The 20,805-nt window shown below is 37.1% G+C and overlaps 1 protein-coding gene across 1 annotated transcript in view; it reads left to right on the top strand.

Annotated features, from left to right (window-relative positions):
- Window positions 1–20,805, top strand: part of GNAT3 (G protein subunit alpha transducin 3) — a 63,666-nt gene that overhangs the window by 18,733 nt on the left and 24,128 nt on the right. Inside the window, exons 2-3 of the mRNA XM_047096583.1 lie at window positions 10,851–10,893; window positions 17,177–17,318. Coding sequence (XP_046952539.1) covers window positions 10,851–10,893; window positions 17,177–17,318 — 185 coding nt within the window. The remainder of the gene's footprint in view (window positions 1–10,850; window positions 10,894–17,176; window positions 17,319–20,805) is intronic.

Raw genomic sequence — 20,805 nt, 5'->3', positions numbered from 1 at the left:
AAGGAAGAGATTATTTCAGGACACTCTATGTGAACATGCCGTTTTGATGCTATATTTGACTCTGTAACATGATCTAATCGTACAAGAATGGAATGGCTATTGTGAACTAACGCCCAGAATCATTGTGAGAATGGGATTTGATAATTTCTTTCTGAAATGACTTTATAATAGAGTTTCAAAAAATAAGATTTTAGAGAGATTGACTTCTCTTCAGGAATTTTCCTGTTAATGCTGTAGCTAACTATCCTGAACCTTCTCATAGAAGACCAAAGTCACTACGTAGAGCAAGGAATGATCCAGATACCTTTTGTAAAATCTTCTAAAGAAAATACTATTTCATTTGAAGTTTCATAAAAAAAAACTACGTACTATGTTTTTTAATGTGATTATTCTGCTTACCTAAGAAAGGTCATGAATAACCAGCTAAACTATAAAGAATATATAATAAGGTACACTATAGCTTCAGAAATAATTTTGGAAACTGGCAGGTCATAGTGTTATCAGTATGATTACCAATTAAATTAATAGAGGTGAAGGATTCTGGGAAGATGGCGGCGTAGGAGGACGCTGGGCTCACCGCACGTCCTGCTGATCACTTAGATTCCACCTCCACCTGCCTAAATAACCCAGAAAACCGCCAGAGGATTAGCAGAACAGAGTCACCGGACCCAAGTGCAGACGAGAGGCCCACGGAAGAGGGTAGGAAGGGCGGCGAGGCGGTGCGCGCTCCACGGACTGGCGGGAGGGAGCCGGGGCGGAGGGGCGGCTCGCCGGCCAAGCAGAGCCCCCGAGCCCGGCTTGCAAAAGCGGAGGGGCCTGACGGACTGTGTTCCGACAGCAAGCGCGACTTAGCGTCTGGGAGGTCATAAGTTAACAGCTCTGCTCGGAAAGCGGGAAGGCTGGAAGACAAAGGGAGGGTGAGCTGCTGAGCCCCCGGACGACAGAGCTCAGTTTGGCGGGGAACAAAGGCGCTCCCCAGCGCCATCTCCCCCGCCCATCCCCCAGCCAAAATCCCAAAGGGAACCGGCTCTGGCCAGGGAAATTGCTCCTTCCGCGCGAACACCCAACTCTGTGCTTCTGCGGAGCCAAACCTCCGGCAGCGATCTGACTCCCTAGGGCTGCCACAGGGCCCCTCCTGAAGTGGATCAACTAAGGAGAAGCGAGCTAAGCCTGCCCCCCCTGCCGCCGTGCACCTTGCCTTCCCACCCCAGATAATACGCCAGATCCCCAGCATCACAAGCCTGGCAGTGTGCAAGTAGCCCAGACGGGCCACGCCACCCCACAGTGAATCCCGCCCCTAGGAGAGGGGAAGAGAAGGCACACACCAGTCTGACTGTGGCCCCAGCGGTGGGCTGGGGGCAGACATCAGGTCGGACTGCGGCCCCGCCCACCAACTCCAGTTATACACCACAGCACAGGGGAAGTGCCCTGCAGGCCCTCACCACACCAGGGACTATCCAAAATGACCAAGCGGAAGAATTCCCCTCAGAAGAATCTCCAGGAAATAACAACAGCTAATGAGCTGATCAAAAAGGATTTAAATAATATAACAGAAAGTGAATTTAGAATAATAGTCATAAAATTAATCGCTGGGCTGGAAAACAGCATACAGGACAGCAGAGAATCTCTTGCTACAGACATCAGGGGACTAAGGAACAGTCACGAGGAGCTGAAAAACGCTTTAAAGGAAATGCAAAACAAAATGCAAACCACCACGGCTCGGATGGAAGAGGCAGAGGAGAGAATAGGTGAACTAGAAGATAAAGTTATGGAAAAAGAGGAAGCTGAGAAAAAGAGAGATAAAAAAATCCAGGAGTATGAGGGGAAAATTAGAGAACTAAGTGATACACTAAAAAGAAATAATATACGCATAATTGGTATCCCAGAGGAGGAAGAGAGAGGGAAAGGTGCTGAAGGGGTACTTGAAGAAATTATAGCTGAGAACTTCCCTGAACTGGGGAAGGAAAAAGGCATTGAAATCCAAGAGGCACATAGAACTCCCTTCAGACGTAACTTGAATCGATCTTCTGCACGACATATCATAGTGAAACTGGCAAAATACAAGGATAAACAGAAAATTCTGAAAGCAGCAAGGGGTAAACGTGCCCTCACATATAAAGGGAGACCTATAAGACTCGTGACTGATCTCTCTTTTGAAACTTGGCAGGCCAGAAAGAATTGGCACGAGATTTTCAGGGTGCTAGACAGCAAAAATATGCAGCCGAGAATCCTTTATCCAGCAAGTCTGTCATTTAGAATAGAAGGAGAGATAAAGGTCTTCCCAAACAAACAAAAACTGAAGGAATTTGTCACCACTAAACCAGCCCTACAAGAGATCCTAAGGGGGACCCTGTGAGACAAAGTACCAGAGACATCACTACAAGCATAAAACATACAGACATCACAATGACTCTAAACCCGTATCTTTCTATAATAACACTGAATGTAAATGGATTAAATGCGCCAACCAAAAGACATAGGGTATCAGAATGGATAAAAAAACAAGACCCATCTATTTGCTGTCTACAAGAGACTCATTTTAGACCTGAGGACACCTTTAGATTCAGAGTGACGGGATGGAGAACTATTTATCATGCTACTGGAAGCCAGAAGAAAGCTGGAGTAGCCATACTTCTATCAGACAAACTAGACTTTAAATTAAAGGCTGTAACAAGAGATGAAGAAGGACATTATATAATAGTTACAGGGTCTATCCATCAGGAAGAGCTAACAATTATAAATGTCTATGCACCGAATACCGGAGCCCCCAAATATATAAAACAATTACTCATAAACAGAAGCAACCTTATTGATAAGAATGTGGTAATTGCAGGGGACTTTAACACCCCACTTACAGAAATGGATAGATCATCTAGACACACGGTCAATAAAGAAACAAGGGCCCTGAATGAGACACTGGATCAGATGGACTTGACAGATATATTTAGAACTCTGCATCCCAAAGCAACAGAATATACTTTCTTCTCGAGTGCACATGGAACATTCTCCAAGATAGATCATATACTGGGTCACAAAACAGCCCTTCATAAGTTTACAAGAATTGAAATTATACCATGCATACTTTCAGACCACAATGCTATGAAGCTTGAAATCAACCAAAGGAAAAAGGCTGGAAAACCTCCAAAAGCATGGAGGTTAAAGAACACCCTACTAACGAATGAGTGGGTCAACCAGGCAATTAGAGAAGAAATCAAAAAATATATGGAAACAAACGAAAATGAAAATACAACAATCCAAACGCTTTGGGACGCAGCGAAGGCAGTCCTGAGAGGAAAATACATTGCAATCCAGGCCTATCTCAAGAAACAAGAAAAATCCCAAATACAAAATCTAACAGCACACCTAAAGGAAATAGAAGCAGAACAGCAAAGGCAGCCTAAACCCAGCAGAAGAAGAGAAATAATAAAGATCAGAGCAGAAATAAACAATATAGAATCTAAAAAAAACTGTAGAGCAGATCAACGAAACCAAGAGTTGGTTTTTTGAAAAAATAAACAAAATTGACAAACCTCTAGCCAGGCTTCTCAAAAAGAAAAGGGAGATGACCCAAATAGATAAAATCATGAATGAAAATGGAATTATTACAACCAATCCCTCAGAGATACAAACAATTATCAGGGAATACTATGAAAAATTATATGCCAACAAATTGGACAACCTGGAAGAAATGGACAAATTCCTGAACACCCACACTCTTCCAAAACTCAATCAGGAGGAAATAGAAAGCTTGAACAGACCCATAACCAGTGAAGAAATTGAATCGGTTATCAAAACTCTCCCAACAAATAAGAGTCCAGGACCAGATGGCTTCCCAGGGGAGTTCTACCAGACGTTTAAAGCAGAGATAATACCTATCCTTCTCAAGCTATTCCAAGAAATAGAAAGGGAAGGAAAACTTCCAGACTCATTCTATGAAGCCAGTATTACTTTGATTCCTAAACCAGACAGAGACCCAGTAAAAAAAGAGAACTACAGGCCAATATCCCTGATGAATATGGATGCCAAAATTCTCAATAAGATACTAGCAAATCGAATTCAACAGCATATACAAAGAATTATTCACCATGATCAAGTGGGATTCATTCCTGGGATGCAGGGCTGGTTCAACATTCGCAAATCAATCAACGTGATACATCACATTAACAAAAAAAAAGAGAAGAACCATATGATCCTGTCAATCGATGCAGAAAAGGCCTTTGACAAAATCCAGCACCCTTTCTTAATAAAAACCCTTGAGAAAGTCGGGATAGAAGGAACATACTTAAAGATCATAAAAGCCATTTATGAAAAGCCCACAGCTAACATCATCCTCAACGGGGAAAAACTGAGAGCTTTTTCCCTGAGATCAGGAACATGACAGGGATGCCCACTCTCACCGTTGTTGTTTAACATAGTGCTGGAAGTGCTAGCATCAGCAATCAGACAACAAAAGGAAATCAAAGGCATCAAAATTGGCAAAGATGAAGTCAAGCTTTCGCTTTTTGCAGATGACATGATATTATACATGGAAAATCCGATAGACTCCACCAAAAGTCTGCTAGAACTGATACATGAATTCAGCAAAGTTGCAGGATACAAAATCAATGTACAGAAATCAGTTGCATTCTTATACACTAACAATGAAGCAACAGAAAGACAAATAAAGAAACTGATCCCATTCACAATTGCACCAAGAAGCATAAAATACCTAGGAATAAATCTAACCAAAGATGTAAAGGATCTGTATGCTGAAAACTATAGAAAGCTTATGAAGGCAATTGAAGAAGATTTAAAGAAATGGAAAGACATTCCCTGCTCATGGATTGGAAAAATAAATATTGTCAAAATGTCAATACTACCCAAAGCTATCTACACATTCAATGCAATCCCGATCAAAATTGCACCAGCATTCTTCTCGAAACTAGAACAAGCAATCCTAAAATTCATATGGAACCACAAAAGGCCCCGAATAGCCAAAGGAATTTTGAAGAAGACCAAAGCAGGAGGCATCACAATCCCAGACTTCAGCCTCTACTACAAAGCTGTCATCATCAAGACAGCATGGTATTGGCACAAAAACAGACACACAGACCAATGGAATAGAATAGAAACCCCAGAACTAGACCCACAAACATATGGCCAACTCATCTTTGACAAAGCAGGAAAGAACATCCAATGGAAAAAAGACAGCCTCTTTAACAAATGGTGCTGGGAGAACTGGACAGCAACATGCAGAAGGTTGAAACTAGACCACTTTCTCACACCATTTACAAAAATAAACTCAAAATGGATAAAGGACCTAAATGTGAGACAGGAAACCATCAGAACCTTAGAGGAGAAAGCAGGAAAAGACCTCTCTGACCTCAGCCGTAGCAATCTCTTACTCGACACATCCCCAAAGGCAAGGGAATTAAAAGCAAAAGTGAATTACTGGGACCTTATGAAGATAAAAAGCTTCTGCACAGCAAAGGAAACAACCAACAAAACTAAAAGGCAACCAACGGAATGGGAAAAGATATTTGCAAATGACATATCGGACAAAGGGCTAGTATCTAAAATCTATAAAGAGCTCACCAAACTCCACACCCGAAAAACAAATAACCCAGTGAAGAAATGGGCAGAAAACATGAATAGACACTTCTCTAAAGAAGACATCCAGATGGCCAACAGGCACATGAAAAGATGTTCAGCGTCGCTCCTTATCAGGGAAATACAAATCAAAACCACACTCAGGTATCACCTCACGCCAGTCAGAGTGGCCAAAATGAACAAATCAGGAGACTATAGATGCTGGAGAGGATGTGGAGAAACGGGAACCCTCTTGCACTGTTGGTGGGAATGCAAATTGGTGCAGCCGCTCTGGAAAGCAGTGTGGAGGTTCCTCAAAAAATTAAAAATAGACCTACCCTATGACCCAGCAATAGCACTGCTAGGAATCTACCCAAGGGATACAGGAGTACTGATGCATAGGGGCACTTGTACCCCAATGTTCATAGCAGCACTCTCAACAATAGCCAAATTATGGAAAGAGCCTAAATGTCCATCAACTGATGAATGGATAAAGAAATTGTGGTTTATATACACAATGGAATACTACGTGGCAATGAGAAAAAATGAAATATGGCCTTTTGTAGCAACGTGGATGGAACTGGAGAGTGTGATGCTAAGTGAAATAAGCCATACAGAGAAAGACAGATACCATATGGTTTCACTCTTATGTGGATCCTGAGAAACTTAACAGGAACCCATGGGGGAGGGGAAGGAAAAAAAAAAAAAAAAAAAAAAAAAAAAAGGACGTTAGAGTGGGAGAGAGCCAAAGCATAAGAGACTGTTAAAAACTGAGAACAAACTGAGGGTTGATGGGGGTGGGAGGGAGGGGTGGGTGGGTGATGGGTATTGAGGAGGGCACCTTTTGGGATGAGCACTGGGTGTTGTATGGAAACCAATTTGTCAATAAACTTCATTTAAAAAAAAAAATAAAAAAAAATAAATAAATAAATTAATAGAGGTGAGTTTTCTTTCTCAAGAGTCTCAGATTTTCTCTGAAGTTTTTCCCCCCAGTATTTCCATTCTGATTGAACAAAATACAACACTAAATACACCTGCATGAACAAGCAATGGAGTTTCTGTTGGGCCCATTGGCTTTGCTCCCATGTCCCTGTAAGTCTATATTTTTCCATATAACAACAAAAAAATGTACATATATATATATATATATATATATATATATATATATACACACACACATATATGTATATATATGTTTATATATGTTTTCCATATATATATGTGTGTATTATATATAATATTTGGAAAAGTGAGATATTCTCCAAATCTGTGACCTGTGTACGAAGATGCTATAATTTCTACTCTCCACAACTACTATTAGAGAATTTAAATCAAAAACTACCAAGAATAGATTTTTTTGGGGGGGGGGTTCCATCGAGGCATTTTATTTGCATGAATGTATTACATCCCTAGAAAAAGAAACCTTGGATTTTGCCTCCTGTGTGTTTTTTTTGTCTTGCTTCTTCATGGTCTGTAATGCCAGCTGTGGTTGTCAGAACCATTAAAGCAAACTAGTTGGATGGGGGCAGATTATTCTGCCATTTTTCTAAATCTTTGAGTTGTACATCCAATATCGGGCTGCCAATAACACTTTTATAATCTTGCTTGATAATTTTTTTTTAAAATGATTCACAGCCTGGAATGAAATAGCAAATTTTACGAAGCCAGCGAACCAAGATAGTGTACAAAGCTCATTGATTTTTTCTTACAACTCTTGCAAACAATGCTCAGCCATGCAAAATAATATAGCCAGTTGTCTTCTGAAAATTGGTGAGGTGATATTTCAATGTGATTTTTATTTTATCTTCAAAGGTTTTACTCTTGGACATAGCAATCTCTATTCAATGAGATGGCTATGCCCCATCTGTCAGTTCATGTTTGATTATATTTTTAAAAATCTATGAAGAATGATTAGCCAATTGCTGTGGTTGATTTTGCATTTGTCAAATTTTACACTGTGTGGTGTAGACCACACTTGCATAAAACCACACAAAGAAGTATGCTAGAGGCTTACCCAAGAGGAGGAATCCATACATCACCACCAGGCAATGAAATTTTATTTCCTGTAGCTTTTCCTCTAGATATCCTTGGTATATAAGGTGGGCAGGTATTTCAGAGAACTACAGAAACCAGATACATTGAGATAGGCCTGAGATAAAACAAATTTGCTGTAAAGTAGAATTAAACCCGGGTGTAGTGATATCTGTTTATCACAGCTTAAGAAAACAGTGCCAGTCAGGCAGAAATGTTTCAATGTGAAAAATATAATATACAACAGAGAGGGCAAAATTTTGAAATATGAGTTTAAAGAATCCATTTGTTGCATGGAGAGTCTACTATTAGGCACTGTTCTAGGTGTTTCAGATACATCAGTGAACAAAACAAAGATCTCTGCCCTTGTGCAGTTTGCCTCTCAGTGTTGGAAGACAGAAAAGAAAAATTTATAACAGCATGTGAATAATTTGTAAATTTGTAGAATAAGGAAGTTCTAGGAAAATGTGAAGTAGGGAAAGAAGAATGAAGTAGGTGACATTAAAGTTGAAATTTTAAACTGAGTTGTCAGGGTCTTCTGGTTCAATATGTACTTTGATATAAATTTAAATATAATTCTGAGATTCAGGGTTACCAAAAGTCATATTCCTTTTGCTTATATAAAAACAAAGGTAAGACAAGGCAGTTGGCTACCATGCTGGCAAGAGACATAGGTCTATGAGTTTTCCTGATTTTGGATTTTTCCTGGGACATTTTAAAACTGCCTTAGCTGTGCTACTTTGAAATCTGTCCAAAATTAACAGGCACACTGAGACTTCGAACATGTTTTGTGACCCAATTTCTGTTGCTGCAAGGATATACCAAGCCCTTTGCCTCTCTTAGATATACAGAAATTAGGAAGATAAAGCTAAAAATCTACTCTTCGTATTTTAATTGAGGTCTTTGATCAATACCATATTTCAATATTATATATATCTATGGATAAGGGTTAGTTGTAACCTGAGGATATATTCTAAAAGATATGATTTCATATCAATTATAAAATACTTAATTTCCCAATACTTTCAAGATTTGTTGGTGATTGTATCTAAAAATTTTATGAACAACTCTGCTGTATCAGGCTTTACCAACTCTTGCTTACTCTGCTTTTCTCCTGTCTATGAAATCAGAACATACAAAGTTCGAGTAGTTGCCTGATTTGCTCCTTCCCCACCTCATCCTTCACATGTCCAGGACTCATAGATAAATACACTAAAAAGTGTGTTTTTATACTCCATTTTATACTCTATACAATATGTTCTACATATGGTAGTATTTTTTTTTTTGAGAGAGAGAGAGAATGCATGCACGCGAGCGAGGGAAAGGCAGAAAGAGAGGGAGAGAAAGAATCCCAAGCAGGCTCTGTGCTGTCAGTGCAGAGCCCGACATGGGGCTTGATCCCATGAACCATGAGATAATGACCAGAGCTAAAATCAAGAGTCAGATGCTTAACCGACTGAGCCACCCAGGCACCGCTATATTGTAGTAATTTTAACCAAATTTTCTCATCATTTTCACTCTCAAGAGTCATATCCGTTTTAGAATCTAAACATGGTAGTCATCCTTTTATTATCCATCATTATAATACTCACTCTTATTCGAATACTCCTGAGTCCCATTGCATTTATCCTGTTTAAAATATAACTATATATATCATATAATAACCATTTATATGTAATATCCTACTTGATAAAACACCCATATATTAATGATATCATGGTGCTATTAGATCTTAAAAAATTTTTGATCAAGTCCAATTTATCAATATTTGACTTTTTGTTGTTTGGGATTTTTTTTTAAACTTATGTAAGAACATTTTGGCTACTTCAAGTTTGCAAAGATTTCTCATCTACGTATTGCCCCAGAACTTTTATAGTTTTAGTATATACACAAACACATATATGTTTATGAATCAATTCAAATTAATTTTTGCTTCGTTGTCATATAAGAATCAGTGTTCTCTTCCAACATGAACATCCAGTTGCTTCAGCATCATTTATTTAATACATGTAGGGTATCTTCACACTGTTCTCTTTACAAAACACTGCAAAATTTCTTACATCCTTGGATTCTTAAGTACAAGCTTTATGCTTTATTTTGCATTGTAGTTTGCAAATAATTTCATGCTTAATTATACTCTTCTGATAATCTTGGGAGGTCAGTATTCTCAGTTTGTAAATAAGGAAATTAAGGGGCTAAAGAAATTACCAAAGATATCTCACCCATACTCAAACACACAAGTGCACACATGTGCATGCACACATACAGAGACGGAGCCAATCCCACAAACCTAGGTCACTTCATGTCAGTACTTCTTGAGTTTCATTTCCCAAGTAAATACCCATTAATGGCAAGGCAGACTCAAGAAATATACTGAAAAGGCCTTGAGACATAGCTGGAAACAATCACAGATTTTTTTCATCAAAGGTTCATGTTTTATATTTTAAAAATTATGTGAATTTTATATCCCTCTATATTATCTTTGCTGAACATATCAAAATAAAGTTGTATATTGTATATTATTAACTAAATTAAATGTTCCAGATAAATCCAACTGGCTCTCTATATTATTGCCACTCCCTGCTCCTTTCCCTGGAACATGAAACCCATTTTCAGATATTCCCACATCATTGTTATCTGTAGTCTCTTTTGGTTTGCTTAGTGTTGTTAGTGTTATTAACTTACTTTATTTAAAGAGAAAACACCTGTGCACCAAGGTAAACATAATGATAAAGATAAGAGCCCATTCTTCAATGAGAATAGCTTCAAACAGTTCTGGAAATAAAAGACTATTGTCTCATGTTCTTTTTTTACTGCCACTTAATCAAATACGATATATGAGGCAATATGGAGTGTATATCTAGAGATACATAGTTGATCTAGAGACTATCAAGTTGGGACCACTTTCCTTGGGGTGCAAACCCAGGAGATACGGACTTTCCAAACTATGTTCAAACTCAATAATAATTTTTTTTTCTGAAAGTATACGTTTCTTGTTTCAGAAGATACCCTTCATCTTGGAGCCAGACCTGTATCTGGATTGACAACTATATAGAGGGATTTTATTTTCTTCAGCTATCCTGGAAAGTAGGCAGCTAATGCCTTTCAAGACCTGACAGAGATGATTGTCCTTCTGTATATAGGAGAGTTGTCTGTTACAGATTTACTCATCAGAAAATGATAATCACAGGTTTTATTATCTATAGAGAGTTGGGGTAGCAATTGATAACACTCCCACCTTTCTGTTTCAGGAGCAGGAGAATCTGGAAAAAGTACAATTGTTAAACAAATGAAGTAGGTACACACTATTTTAAATGTTTGATATTTGATGTCTGTCTGTGTAGTTGACCAGTCTTAAAAGAAATATTTTTCATTGATTGAAAAATATTGAAATCAGATTGAAATCTGATTGATGGTTCATATATCCAGGTAGCAGCAGAGCAGTCATGATTCCTGTGAAAATTTCCCTCCAACCCTTTACCAGAGAGCATAACTGATGAGTAATATTGTCATTTCCATTTTTTTTTTAATTTTGCCTCTCAACAAGATGCCTACTAGAAGCAGTTATGTTTTAAATATATTAATCTGGGTATAATCTAGGGTTTCAATATGGTGGGCATAAGCCATAAACATTTCAAAATATGTCAAAGATTCATTTGAATTTAGGAGGGAATTATAATTTCAACCCAATTGGCATTTTACCTACCTGGGAATAAAATGTTTATGTACGGTTATTACCATCATGGATTTCATTTTTTTTTTGCATTTTTCTTTCCTCTTTATAATGAAATAAGTAGGCATGAATTTCTTGATGAGACAACAAATATAAAGGTGCTAAAATCCAAGAATATAATGTCTGAACAAATAAAATTTCAATTGATAAGTGGAGATGATTATGTAATATCTCATGACTGTCACTGCTGGAGAATTCTAAAGGACAACTATTGCTATAGGAGAAAATGATCATTTTTTTTAGCTTATTTTTAATTACCTGTTGGAGGATCTTGCTCTTTGGAATAGGTCACATGAGGAAATCATCCCAGTTAATGATACAATTATCTATTTAGAATGTAAAACACTGTTTTTTTCCTTTCTTTTTAGGTACTAATGTCATGTAAGTTCCATATCAGCAATTATATAAGTCCCACTTTTCAAATTCCCTGATACCTGTACTTGCAACCAATTTTTTTTTTACCTTTTCTCCTATCTTTGAAGAACAGAACACGCCTCTATCCTGACCAGTGCTCACACTGCTTTTGTGTTCTCAGTTCCATCCTTGCATCTCAAATCATCTTGCACACCCTGTAACACTACCACTGAATTCACCTGTTATTTTATTTCTGGTTAAAATCATGCTTGAGTTACCCCTATCCTTTTTACCTGTCCATTCTCTGTGAAGTTAAATGCAGTAAAACAAGAAATAATCAATTATTTGGCTATCTAAAAATTAAAACTTTTAAATATATTAAACCATAAATAAAATTAAACAAAAATAGAAAACTAGCAAAAAATCTATAATAAATATAATAGATAACTGACTATAATATGTACATATAGATATAAATATAGATATATAGAGAGATATATAATATATAGATTGGTAAGAAAATATAGATTGGTAAGAAAACAAATAAGCTGCCCAATAAATACAAATGGTAAGACACTATGAACAGACAATTCACAAAGACAAAATTAATGTCTGTTTACATCTATAATGAGCTATTCTTCATCTTAGTAAATTAGCAAACAATAATTTTAAATAATATTACTCAATAAGGGTGAGGTTTGACAAGTTAATATTTTTCATTACTACTTGTAAAATTATTTGTTAAAGCAGATTTATAGAAATAACTCTTGCAATCTACACTGCAACCTGGGGAAATAATAATTATATTTCCGAGAATTTTAATAAAATAATTTAAATTTTTAAAAGTACAAAAATAAAATAATATAAACACGAAAATATGAACAGTTATGCACCGAGAGATTTGGACTAGTCTTATTTAAAATAATGATATATGAGGTAAAACAAAATACTCTAAATTAAAATAAAACATAGGGAAATGGGTTGTGAAAGTATGGGACTATCCACTTTTCAACTGTAATATTTTACACCCATTTACAAGTTGTATGCAAATGAGAAAGTTTTAATAGCAGAAAATACTTATATTCACTGCACCACAAAGATACAAGATTCCATAAACATCTTTACCTCAACTATAACAAAATAGATAATTTTTTTAAATGGAAGAAAATATTCCAATGTTCAAAGATATTTGCTTCTCAATACTGGGATTTAAAGTTAAACTGAACCTTCATTTTGTTTTTTTTGTTTTTTTTGTTTTTAATTTTTTTTTCAACGTTTTTTTTTTATTTATTTTTGGGACAGAGAGAGACAGAGCATGAACGGGGGAGGGGCAGAGAGAGAGGGAGACACAGAATCGGAAACAGGCTCCAGGCTCTGAGCCATCAGCCCAGAGCCCGACGCGGGGCTCGAACTCACAGACCTCGAGATCGTGACCTGGCTGAAGTCGGACGCTTAACCGATTGCGCCACCCAGGCGCCCCTGAACCTTCATTTTGAACACTGCTGGGTTTTTCACATTTTCTACAATGAGCAAATATTGCTTCTATTATTAACAAAGTCTCCTGATGCTCCTTATTCCTCCTTTCCTCAGCAGACTCTATAAGGAATAGTCAACATTAGCTCTCTTTACTCTTCCACCTTCCATTTACTCTTAAACCATTTCCATCATGCCTGCCTCCAGCATGGCAAAAAAATTGCCCCTATAAATGTCAATTATTATTTCCCAATTGCCATGTTGTATGGAATGCTCATGAGTCCTTATTTTAATTGTCTGACTGCACTGGGCTTTTCTCTTCTCAAACTTTACTCTGGCTTCTAAAATAACTCTTTCCCAGTTTACCTCCTAACCACCTGCTTTACTCCCAGATTCTTTGACTACATCTTAACTGCTGGTGCCTCTAATGTACTAGGTCCCCTTCTCTGCTTACTCTATACCTTCAGATGAAAACTGCTAAGGCCCAGTGATTTTTGCTATCATCTGTCCCAGACTGTCCTAGAATATTTCTTTCAAATTCACTTTGTCTAAACTAGGGAAGCAGGTATATCTACATCCATATTCTGTGGATAAGTCCAGTTCAAAAAAACAACACTAACTTATCTCTCCATCTGGCCTGTTTCCCTACATTTAATTATAGCAGCAACAGCAGCAGCAGCGGCAGCCTCTAAAGCAATAAATCTGGGTGTAGATATGAAGACGCTCACCTTCTCACTAAGTTTTGTCACATCTACACAAGTTACATCTTCAAGGGTGTTATTTATCCCTATTGTCACTGCCTTAGTTTAAAAACCTCACATTTCTGAAGTGGATTAATGCAATATCCTGCTAAGAACTTTCTACCTCCCTCTTCTTTCCTCCACTGCAGTATCCACAGTAACACCAACTGATCACTTTTTAAAAAGAGTGTATGTCTTTCCTGAATCGTACTGTTCACAAACTATCAAGATCAAACTGCTTGGCATGATACATAAGACACTTCAGAATCCAGCTCTCATCTACCTCTTCATTCTGATGTCCTATGTCCTATGACTTCCCTCCCCCTTCATGCTTTCTACATCAGATGCTGAACTTACATAATGCTTTGGACTAATGTATGACAGAAGGCATACAGCTTAGCAGCTAAGATCAGGGGCTCCAAAATCAGACTGCGTTTATTGCTCAACTGTACCATGTACTAAGTTAGGGGTGGTGGTTCATTTATCTATGCCTACATTTCTTTCCTGTAAAATGTATGTAATAATTTTACCTACCTTAAACTACTTATTGCAAGAAATGAGAAGACATATAAAGCACTTAAAACAGTGCTTGGCACACACTGAAAGTTTGGTAATTGTAGCCATCTGTTCGGTCGTACTGATTGTTCTTCCTAGAATGTTCTTCCTTTTCGCTATCTGGAAATAACTACTCCTCCTTGAATAATGAACCCATCATCAATCACTGCCCCAGGCAGTCTCCCCCCAGTCTCTTAGACTTCCTCCCAATAAAGTCTATCGCTCTTCTTTTCTAGTTTATTGTACCACATTCAGACATTGTTGTAATACACTCTCACACTGTACAAAAGTGAAATTTTATGCCCTACCTTCCTATATAATCCAGTACTCTCCAATAGAACTTTCTGTGATGACAGGAAGATTCTATCTGCATTTTCCAATATGGAAGCTCCTAGTCACATGTGGCTATTAAGCATTTGAAATTTGGCTAGTGTAAAGGAGGAATTAATTTACTCTTATTTTTTAAATGTTTTTACTTAATGTTTTTACTTTTTTATTTATTATTTTTTTAACATTTATTTATTTTTGAGACAGAGAGAGACAGAGCATGAACGGGGGAGGGTCAGAGAGACAGAGGGAGACACAGAATCTGAAACAGGCTCCAGGCTCTGAGCTGTCAGCACAGGGCCCGATGCAGGGCTTGAACTCACAAACTGCGAGATCATGACCTGAGCCGAAGTCGGATCCTTAACCGACTGAGCCACCCAGGCGCCCCTGTTTTTATTTATTTTTGAGAGAGACAGAGACGGAATGCTAATGGGTTAGGGGAAGAGATAGAGGGAGACACAGAATCAGAAGTAGGCTCCAGGCTCTGAGCTGTCAGCACAGAGCAAGACACGGGGTTCGAACCAACAAGCTGTGAGATCATGACCTAAGCCGAAGTCAGACACTCAACCAACTGAGCCACCCAGGTGCCCCAGAATTAATTTACTTTTAAATAATGTCTAGTAGCTACTATATTAGACAGTGGAGCTCTAGTCTATATGTTTTGGGGGAGGAGAGAAAGTGTCATTCATTAATTCTTTTCAGTACACAATGCAGTATGTTACAGAAAATTTCCAGTAGAAGCTCACTAATTTGAACAGGTTTAGGAATCAACTGGCAGATAGAAAGCTCTATGTCACAGAAATGTATTTGTGCATTCCCTGGAAAAACAATGTTAAAGTCCCTACAGCTGGATTTTTTAAAGTATACATTTACCATTTTGCTTTGTGATGTTTCCTTATCCTGTGATGAAAGGATAGGAATCAGAACTTATTCCAGAAAGAAAAACCTAACTGCCATTTAATTTAATAATTAAATAATTTTCCAATTTCACTTTTTTGACAAAGAACTGAGATTTCTTTAATGAACTTATTCTTGAGCTATCTATAAAGACATTTTACTGCATGTTTTCCACAACTTTTAGTGGTCTACTTTTTTACTTATTAAAGTTGTTTAATATAGCAAGATAAACATGGCCATGTTGAAAATAGAAACACAGCAATTATTGGCAATCAAACATTAAAAACAACAAATAATGGATATAGGTTCTGCCTCTACTCTTTTCACTTCAGAAATTGTTATATTTGAAGGTTTTAATATCTTTAAGGGCCTTAGTGTTCTTTTCCTCCTCATGCTAACGTCTCTCTGTGTATAGATAAAACACAAATCCTTCATAATATGACATCCAAAATAATGGCTAATGAATGTAAGACACTTCAAAGACAAACAAAAAACAAACAAACCTAGAAAGGAACAAGAACATATTATACAATAGACAATAAAGTAATAAGCATGTGCAGAGATTTTAGCTTTTAGAAGGTAAATCTATTTTAATCTATTATTCCAAAAGGATAAGTAAAACTGAGTTCTGATTGAATGAGTGGAAGGAAAAGAAGAGTTCAGCCAAATAAATGTCTGAGCATTTCCACTATGAGAGCTAATGACGGGGCGCCTGGGTGGCGCAGTCGGTTAAGCGTCCGACTTCAGCCAGGTCACGATCTCGCAGTCCGTGAGTTCGAGCCCCGCGTCAGGCTCTGGGCTGATGGCTCGGAGCCTGGAGCCTGTTTCCGATTCTGTGTCTCCCTCTCTCTCTGCCCCTCCCCCGTTCATGCTCTGTCTCTCTCTGTCCCAAAAATAAATAAACGTTGAAAAAAAAAATTAAAAAAAAAAAAAGAGAGCTAATGGCACGTACACAGATGGAAAAATAAGGAATTTAGCAGCAGGTAATTACCTACATTAAAAAAAAAAAAAGATGCCTTTGTTAATGCTATGAATAGAAAACAGGCACTCCTATTTTCCAGTGTGTCTTAAGTGATAGGAAAAGAAATGAATGTTCTACTAAAGTACTTCACTTCCTCTAGACATCATGTTATAAAGACTAATTTGAGAACTCTGTATCTTTGTCCTGGGAATCTGGAAATTTTTCTTTTGAAAATAAACAAGTGTTCTAAGTAACATGCTCATGATTTACCAATTTTAAATAGTGGTTTATCTAGAGCAAATTTTAATTCCTCTTTATATTTGGCATGGGGAGCTCAAAAAATAGTGCATTAGACCCCAATGATAATAAAAATCCATAGTCATAAAACTGTTCAGATTTAACATACACATATGGACAATATTTTTGTAACAAATATATATTGTAATTTTATTCAAGCAAATTATTATTGATGTGTTTTAATATTATAAAAAATATCAATTGCTCAACTCACAAAAGCTCTTCATGTTTAAATTGTAGGATCATCCATAAGAACGGTTACAGTGAGCAAGAATGCATGGAGTTCAAAGCAGTAATTTACAGTAACATATTGCAATCCATCCTAGCTATTGTGAAAGCCATGACTACCCTTGGGATTGATTATGTGAATCCCAGAAGTGCAGTAAGTATGCAAATAATGACCGTTGCAGTCCTACAATGGAGTTTGAGCCATAAAATGGTAGAACTAAAATTCTAGTATTAATCTACACCAAAAATTTAAGAATATGAATTATGAAATTTGGAAACTTTAATTCTGTTTAGTGTGAGATTTCTTTTTTTTCTTTACATGAAACTTTTCTTTTTGACTGTGTGTTATAATCTTATTCAATATTAACTGGTTTCCTAGGAATCAAATCTAATATCAAATAATATACTGTATTAGAGAAAAATATTGGTTATGTTTCCTAAATATAAAAGAATTTATTCCATAAAATCAAACTACAATATCTCTACATTTATTTCCCAAGTTGAATTATGAGTCATTTCATGCAGACTTTTAGTAATAACATTACTAAAAATTACAATTTTCATTATTGTTCAATAATTACAAAGGCAATGTGGGGCAGGGAAATTTTTATTTTATAATGTCAATTTTTTAAAAAAGAATTCAAAGTGTGTGATTAAGTAAGCTCTATAATAAATATACTCAGAGTTATGTTTATAAGGTAGCATCTAAATAGTTTCATTTCATTCTATTTTATATTTTGTAATATAATTCTATAACTATATAGTATTCTCCAAAGAACAATAATTACCCACACCCAAAAGAGGAGTAATAGTGTACAATCAACAGGAAAAACTCACTTATTTTTACATGTCCCGTCCAAGAGCAGCTGGTTGCCTCCAGAAGATATCAATTGAACTGTTGCCAGTGCAACTCTTAGATACCTTGTTATACTACAATAAAAAAGAGAAGAACAGCATTTTAAGTATAGAGAAGAATGTGACATTTGTACTTTCCTCTCCCTATACTCCTCCTGGAGGTTAGGGTTCAACCATGTAAATTACCATTGAAGCCAGGATGAAAAGAAAAATACTTTCATGCTGTTAATTTTAAAGGAAATGGTAAATCCTCTTCTTGTTCTGCTATTTTCCAACAAAGAGCACAGAAATGCTAAGTATGTTCTTAGGGCAGATCATTTGTAAGGCAGAGTCAGGAGTTCCGCTAGGCTCTCCTTCCATTTTTAGCTTTCCTCAAACTTGGCTCCAGTAAGTCACCTACTTCTTTAAGTTACAGTTTCCCTCTCACATGTAAAAGAGGAACTTGCAGGAGGAACTCAACTCCAATATCTTTGCATTCTTTACCATTCCATGAGTTGATGATCCTTTTTTTTTTTTTTTTTTTTTTTTTTTTTTTATGTAAGGGTAGTTTGGTTACAGCTCTGACGCTGGCTGTTCCTAAGAATCTGAGACTTTAAATTAGCCCTTCAGAAGCAACCTGATATAAGTCTCATATTTAAAGATGTGAAAAATCAGGGTCAAAGAGGATGAGCAATGTGGCCAGCATTGTATAGCTAATGTTTGGGGGCAAAACCCACTTCTTCTGGCTTCCATCAGAGTGCTTTTGCCTATGCAAGGATTTTTGCAAAAATACTGTTAATGGTCAGAAGTGATTGCTAATCTGCAACTGGTTAGAGTCTTAATGACCTTGCATGCCTGTGGAGTAAAAATAATAGACTCTGTAGATTGCTGCCAGTAGGCTGAGAATTAAAAAGAATGTAATTTATTCAAAGCGTACATTAAATGATAAACACAGAGTGATTTATGCAGCATGAACAACCGACATGACTTCTCAGGAGGACCTTTGTCCTCAAGTGTCAAACATCACAGCTGGCAGATACTACATAACTCAAATTTAGATTTCAATTGTTGAAAACTACAGTCGTTTTGGTGACAATTCTACAGTATTTGATTTTAAGATCAATATACTCTATACCTGCCTTAAACTTTTTAACAGATTAATTGCTAAGCATCTCATCTGTGTGTGGCTTTCAGAGTTCTGTTGTCCTGTGGCTTTCAATTTAGCTGTATATTTATATAATTTCTATATTTTTATATTATCATTCATACATCATGCAGATTACCATTCGGAGAGAGAAGGAACCCTAAAAAAAGTTTCCATGAGCTTTATTGATTATAGCTCTGTAAATTTGGACAAGTTACTTAATCTTTGTACATTTTGGTTTCTTCATCCATGAAATGTTAGTGTTTTTTTCACTGAGTTTCAAAGACTATTACAGAAGGAAACAGAAATACAGGAAATCCACTTAAAAACAAAATCTTATGGGGCAACTGTGTGGCTCAGTCAGTGAAGTGTCTGGCTCTTGATTTCAGCTCAGGTCATGATCTCACAGTTCGTGAGATCAAGCCCCACATCAAGCTCTGTACTGACTGTGGGGAGCCTGCTGGGGTTGTCCCTCCCCTGCTTGTTGCCCCCTCCTCCCCTTGTTTCTCATTCTCTCTCAAAATAAATAAACAACCCCCCAAATATTGTAAGATCCTAGTAAATATTGAGTATTTACTCTCTGATAATCACTTTGAATATAAGCTCATTAAAATTTATGTATTGAAGTCTACACATCCAACATCATTTGAAAAAAATTGTATTTCATTAAACTTTATTTATACAGCAGACATTGGACTGGACACTGGGAATATACTGAGGAATCAGCAGTAAATGAAATGGAAATAGTATTTGCCCTAAAGAGAGGGAAGACTGATGCTGAACAAGTAATTGCAAAGCATCAGCTATTGCAAAAGGGTAGTACAGCTCAATGGGGAGCTAAATCCTCATTTGTGGAAAGAATTACCAAGAAAGGAAGTACTATCACCAGTGGGGATGAGGAATAATAAATTAATAATAATAATAATAAAGTTTTTTTTTTAATTTTTTTTCAACGTTTATTTATTTTTGGGACAGAGAGAGACAGAGCATGAACGGGGGAGGGGCAGAGAGAGAGGGAGACACAGAATCGGAAACAGGCTCCAGGCTCTGAGCCATCAGCCCAGAGCCTGACGCGGGGCTCCAACTCACGCACCGCGAGATCGTGACCTGGCTGAAGTCGGACGCCTAATCGACTGCGCCACCCAGGCGTCCCTAATAAAGTTTTTTTTAAGAAATGTTGAGTTTATAAGTTCTGTAACACATCCACATGTGTAAGTGGTTGAAATGTGCATTTAAAGTTCAAAGGAGATAATTTGATGAGAGATCTAAATCTCAGTATCATTGGCACTATACTACGGCATATAATTTATATTAAGGAAATGGGTGGGATGGAAAAGTTCAAATGCTTCGACTGAGAAGATAAGGGTGTAAAGAAGAGTAGTGACTTAGATGCCCGTGTTGAAAAACTAACATTTTCTGGTCATTTGAGAGGAATAAGAAAGTTGGAGGAGATGGCTGGATAGTAAGAGGAAAACCAAGTTATATGGAGTCACATAATTCAATATTCCAAAGGGTACTTATCTAAGCTGAAAGGTCTTGAGGTCAAAAAGAAGTATATTTAAAACCTACAGGGGCACCTGGGTGGCTCAGTTGGTTAAGTGTCAGACTTCGGCTTAGGTCATGAGCTTATGGTTTGTGAGTTCAAGCAAGCCCTGCAACAGGC

This window comes from Lynx rufus, unplaced genomic scaffold (genome assembly GCF_022079265.1).
Source record: "Lynx rufus isolate CCGP_SWC_20201006 ecotype Redwood Valley unplaced genomic scaffold, mLynRuf1.p SCAF_4, whole genome shotgun sequence".
In the NCBI taxonomy this organism is placed as follows: domain Eukaryota; kingdom Metazoa; phylum Chordata; class Mammalia; order Carnivora; family Felidae; genus Lynx; species Lynx rufus.
Note: the sequence above shows the minus strand (reverse complement) of the source record. Positions and strands in the feature narration are given on the sequence as shown.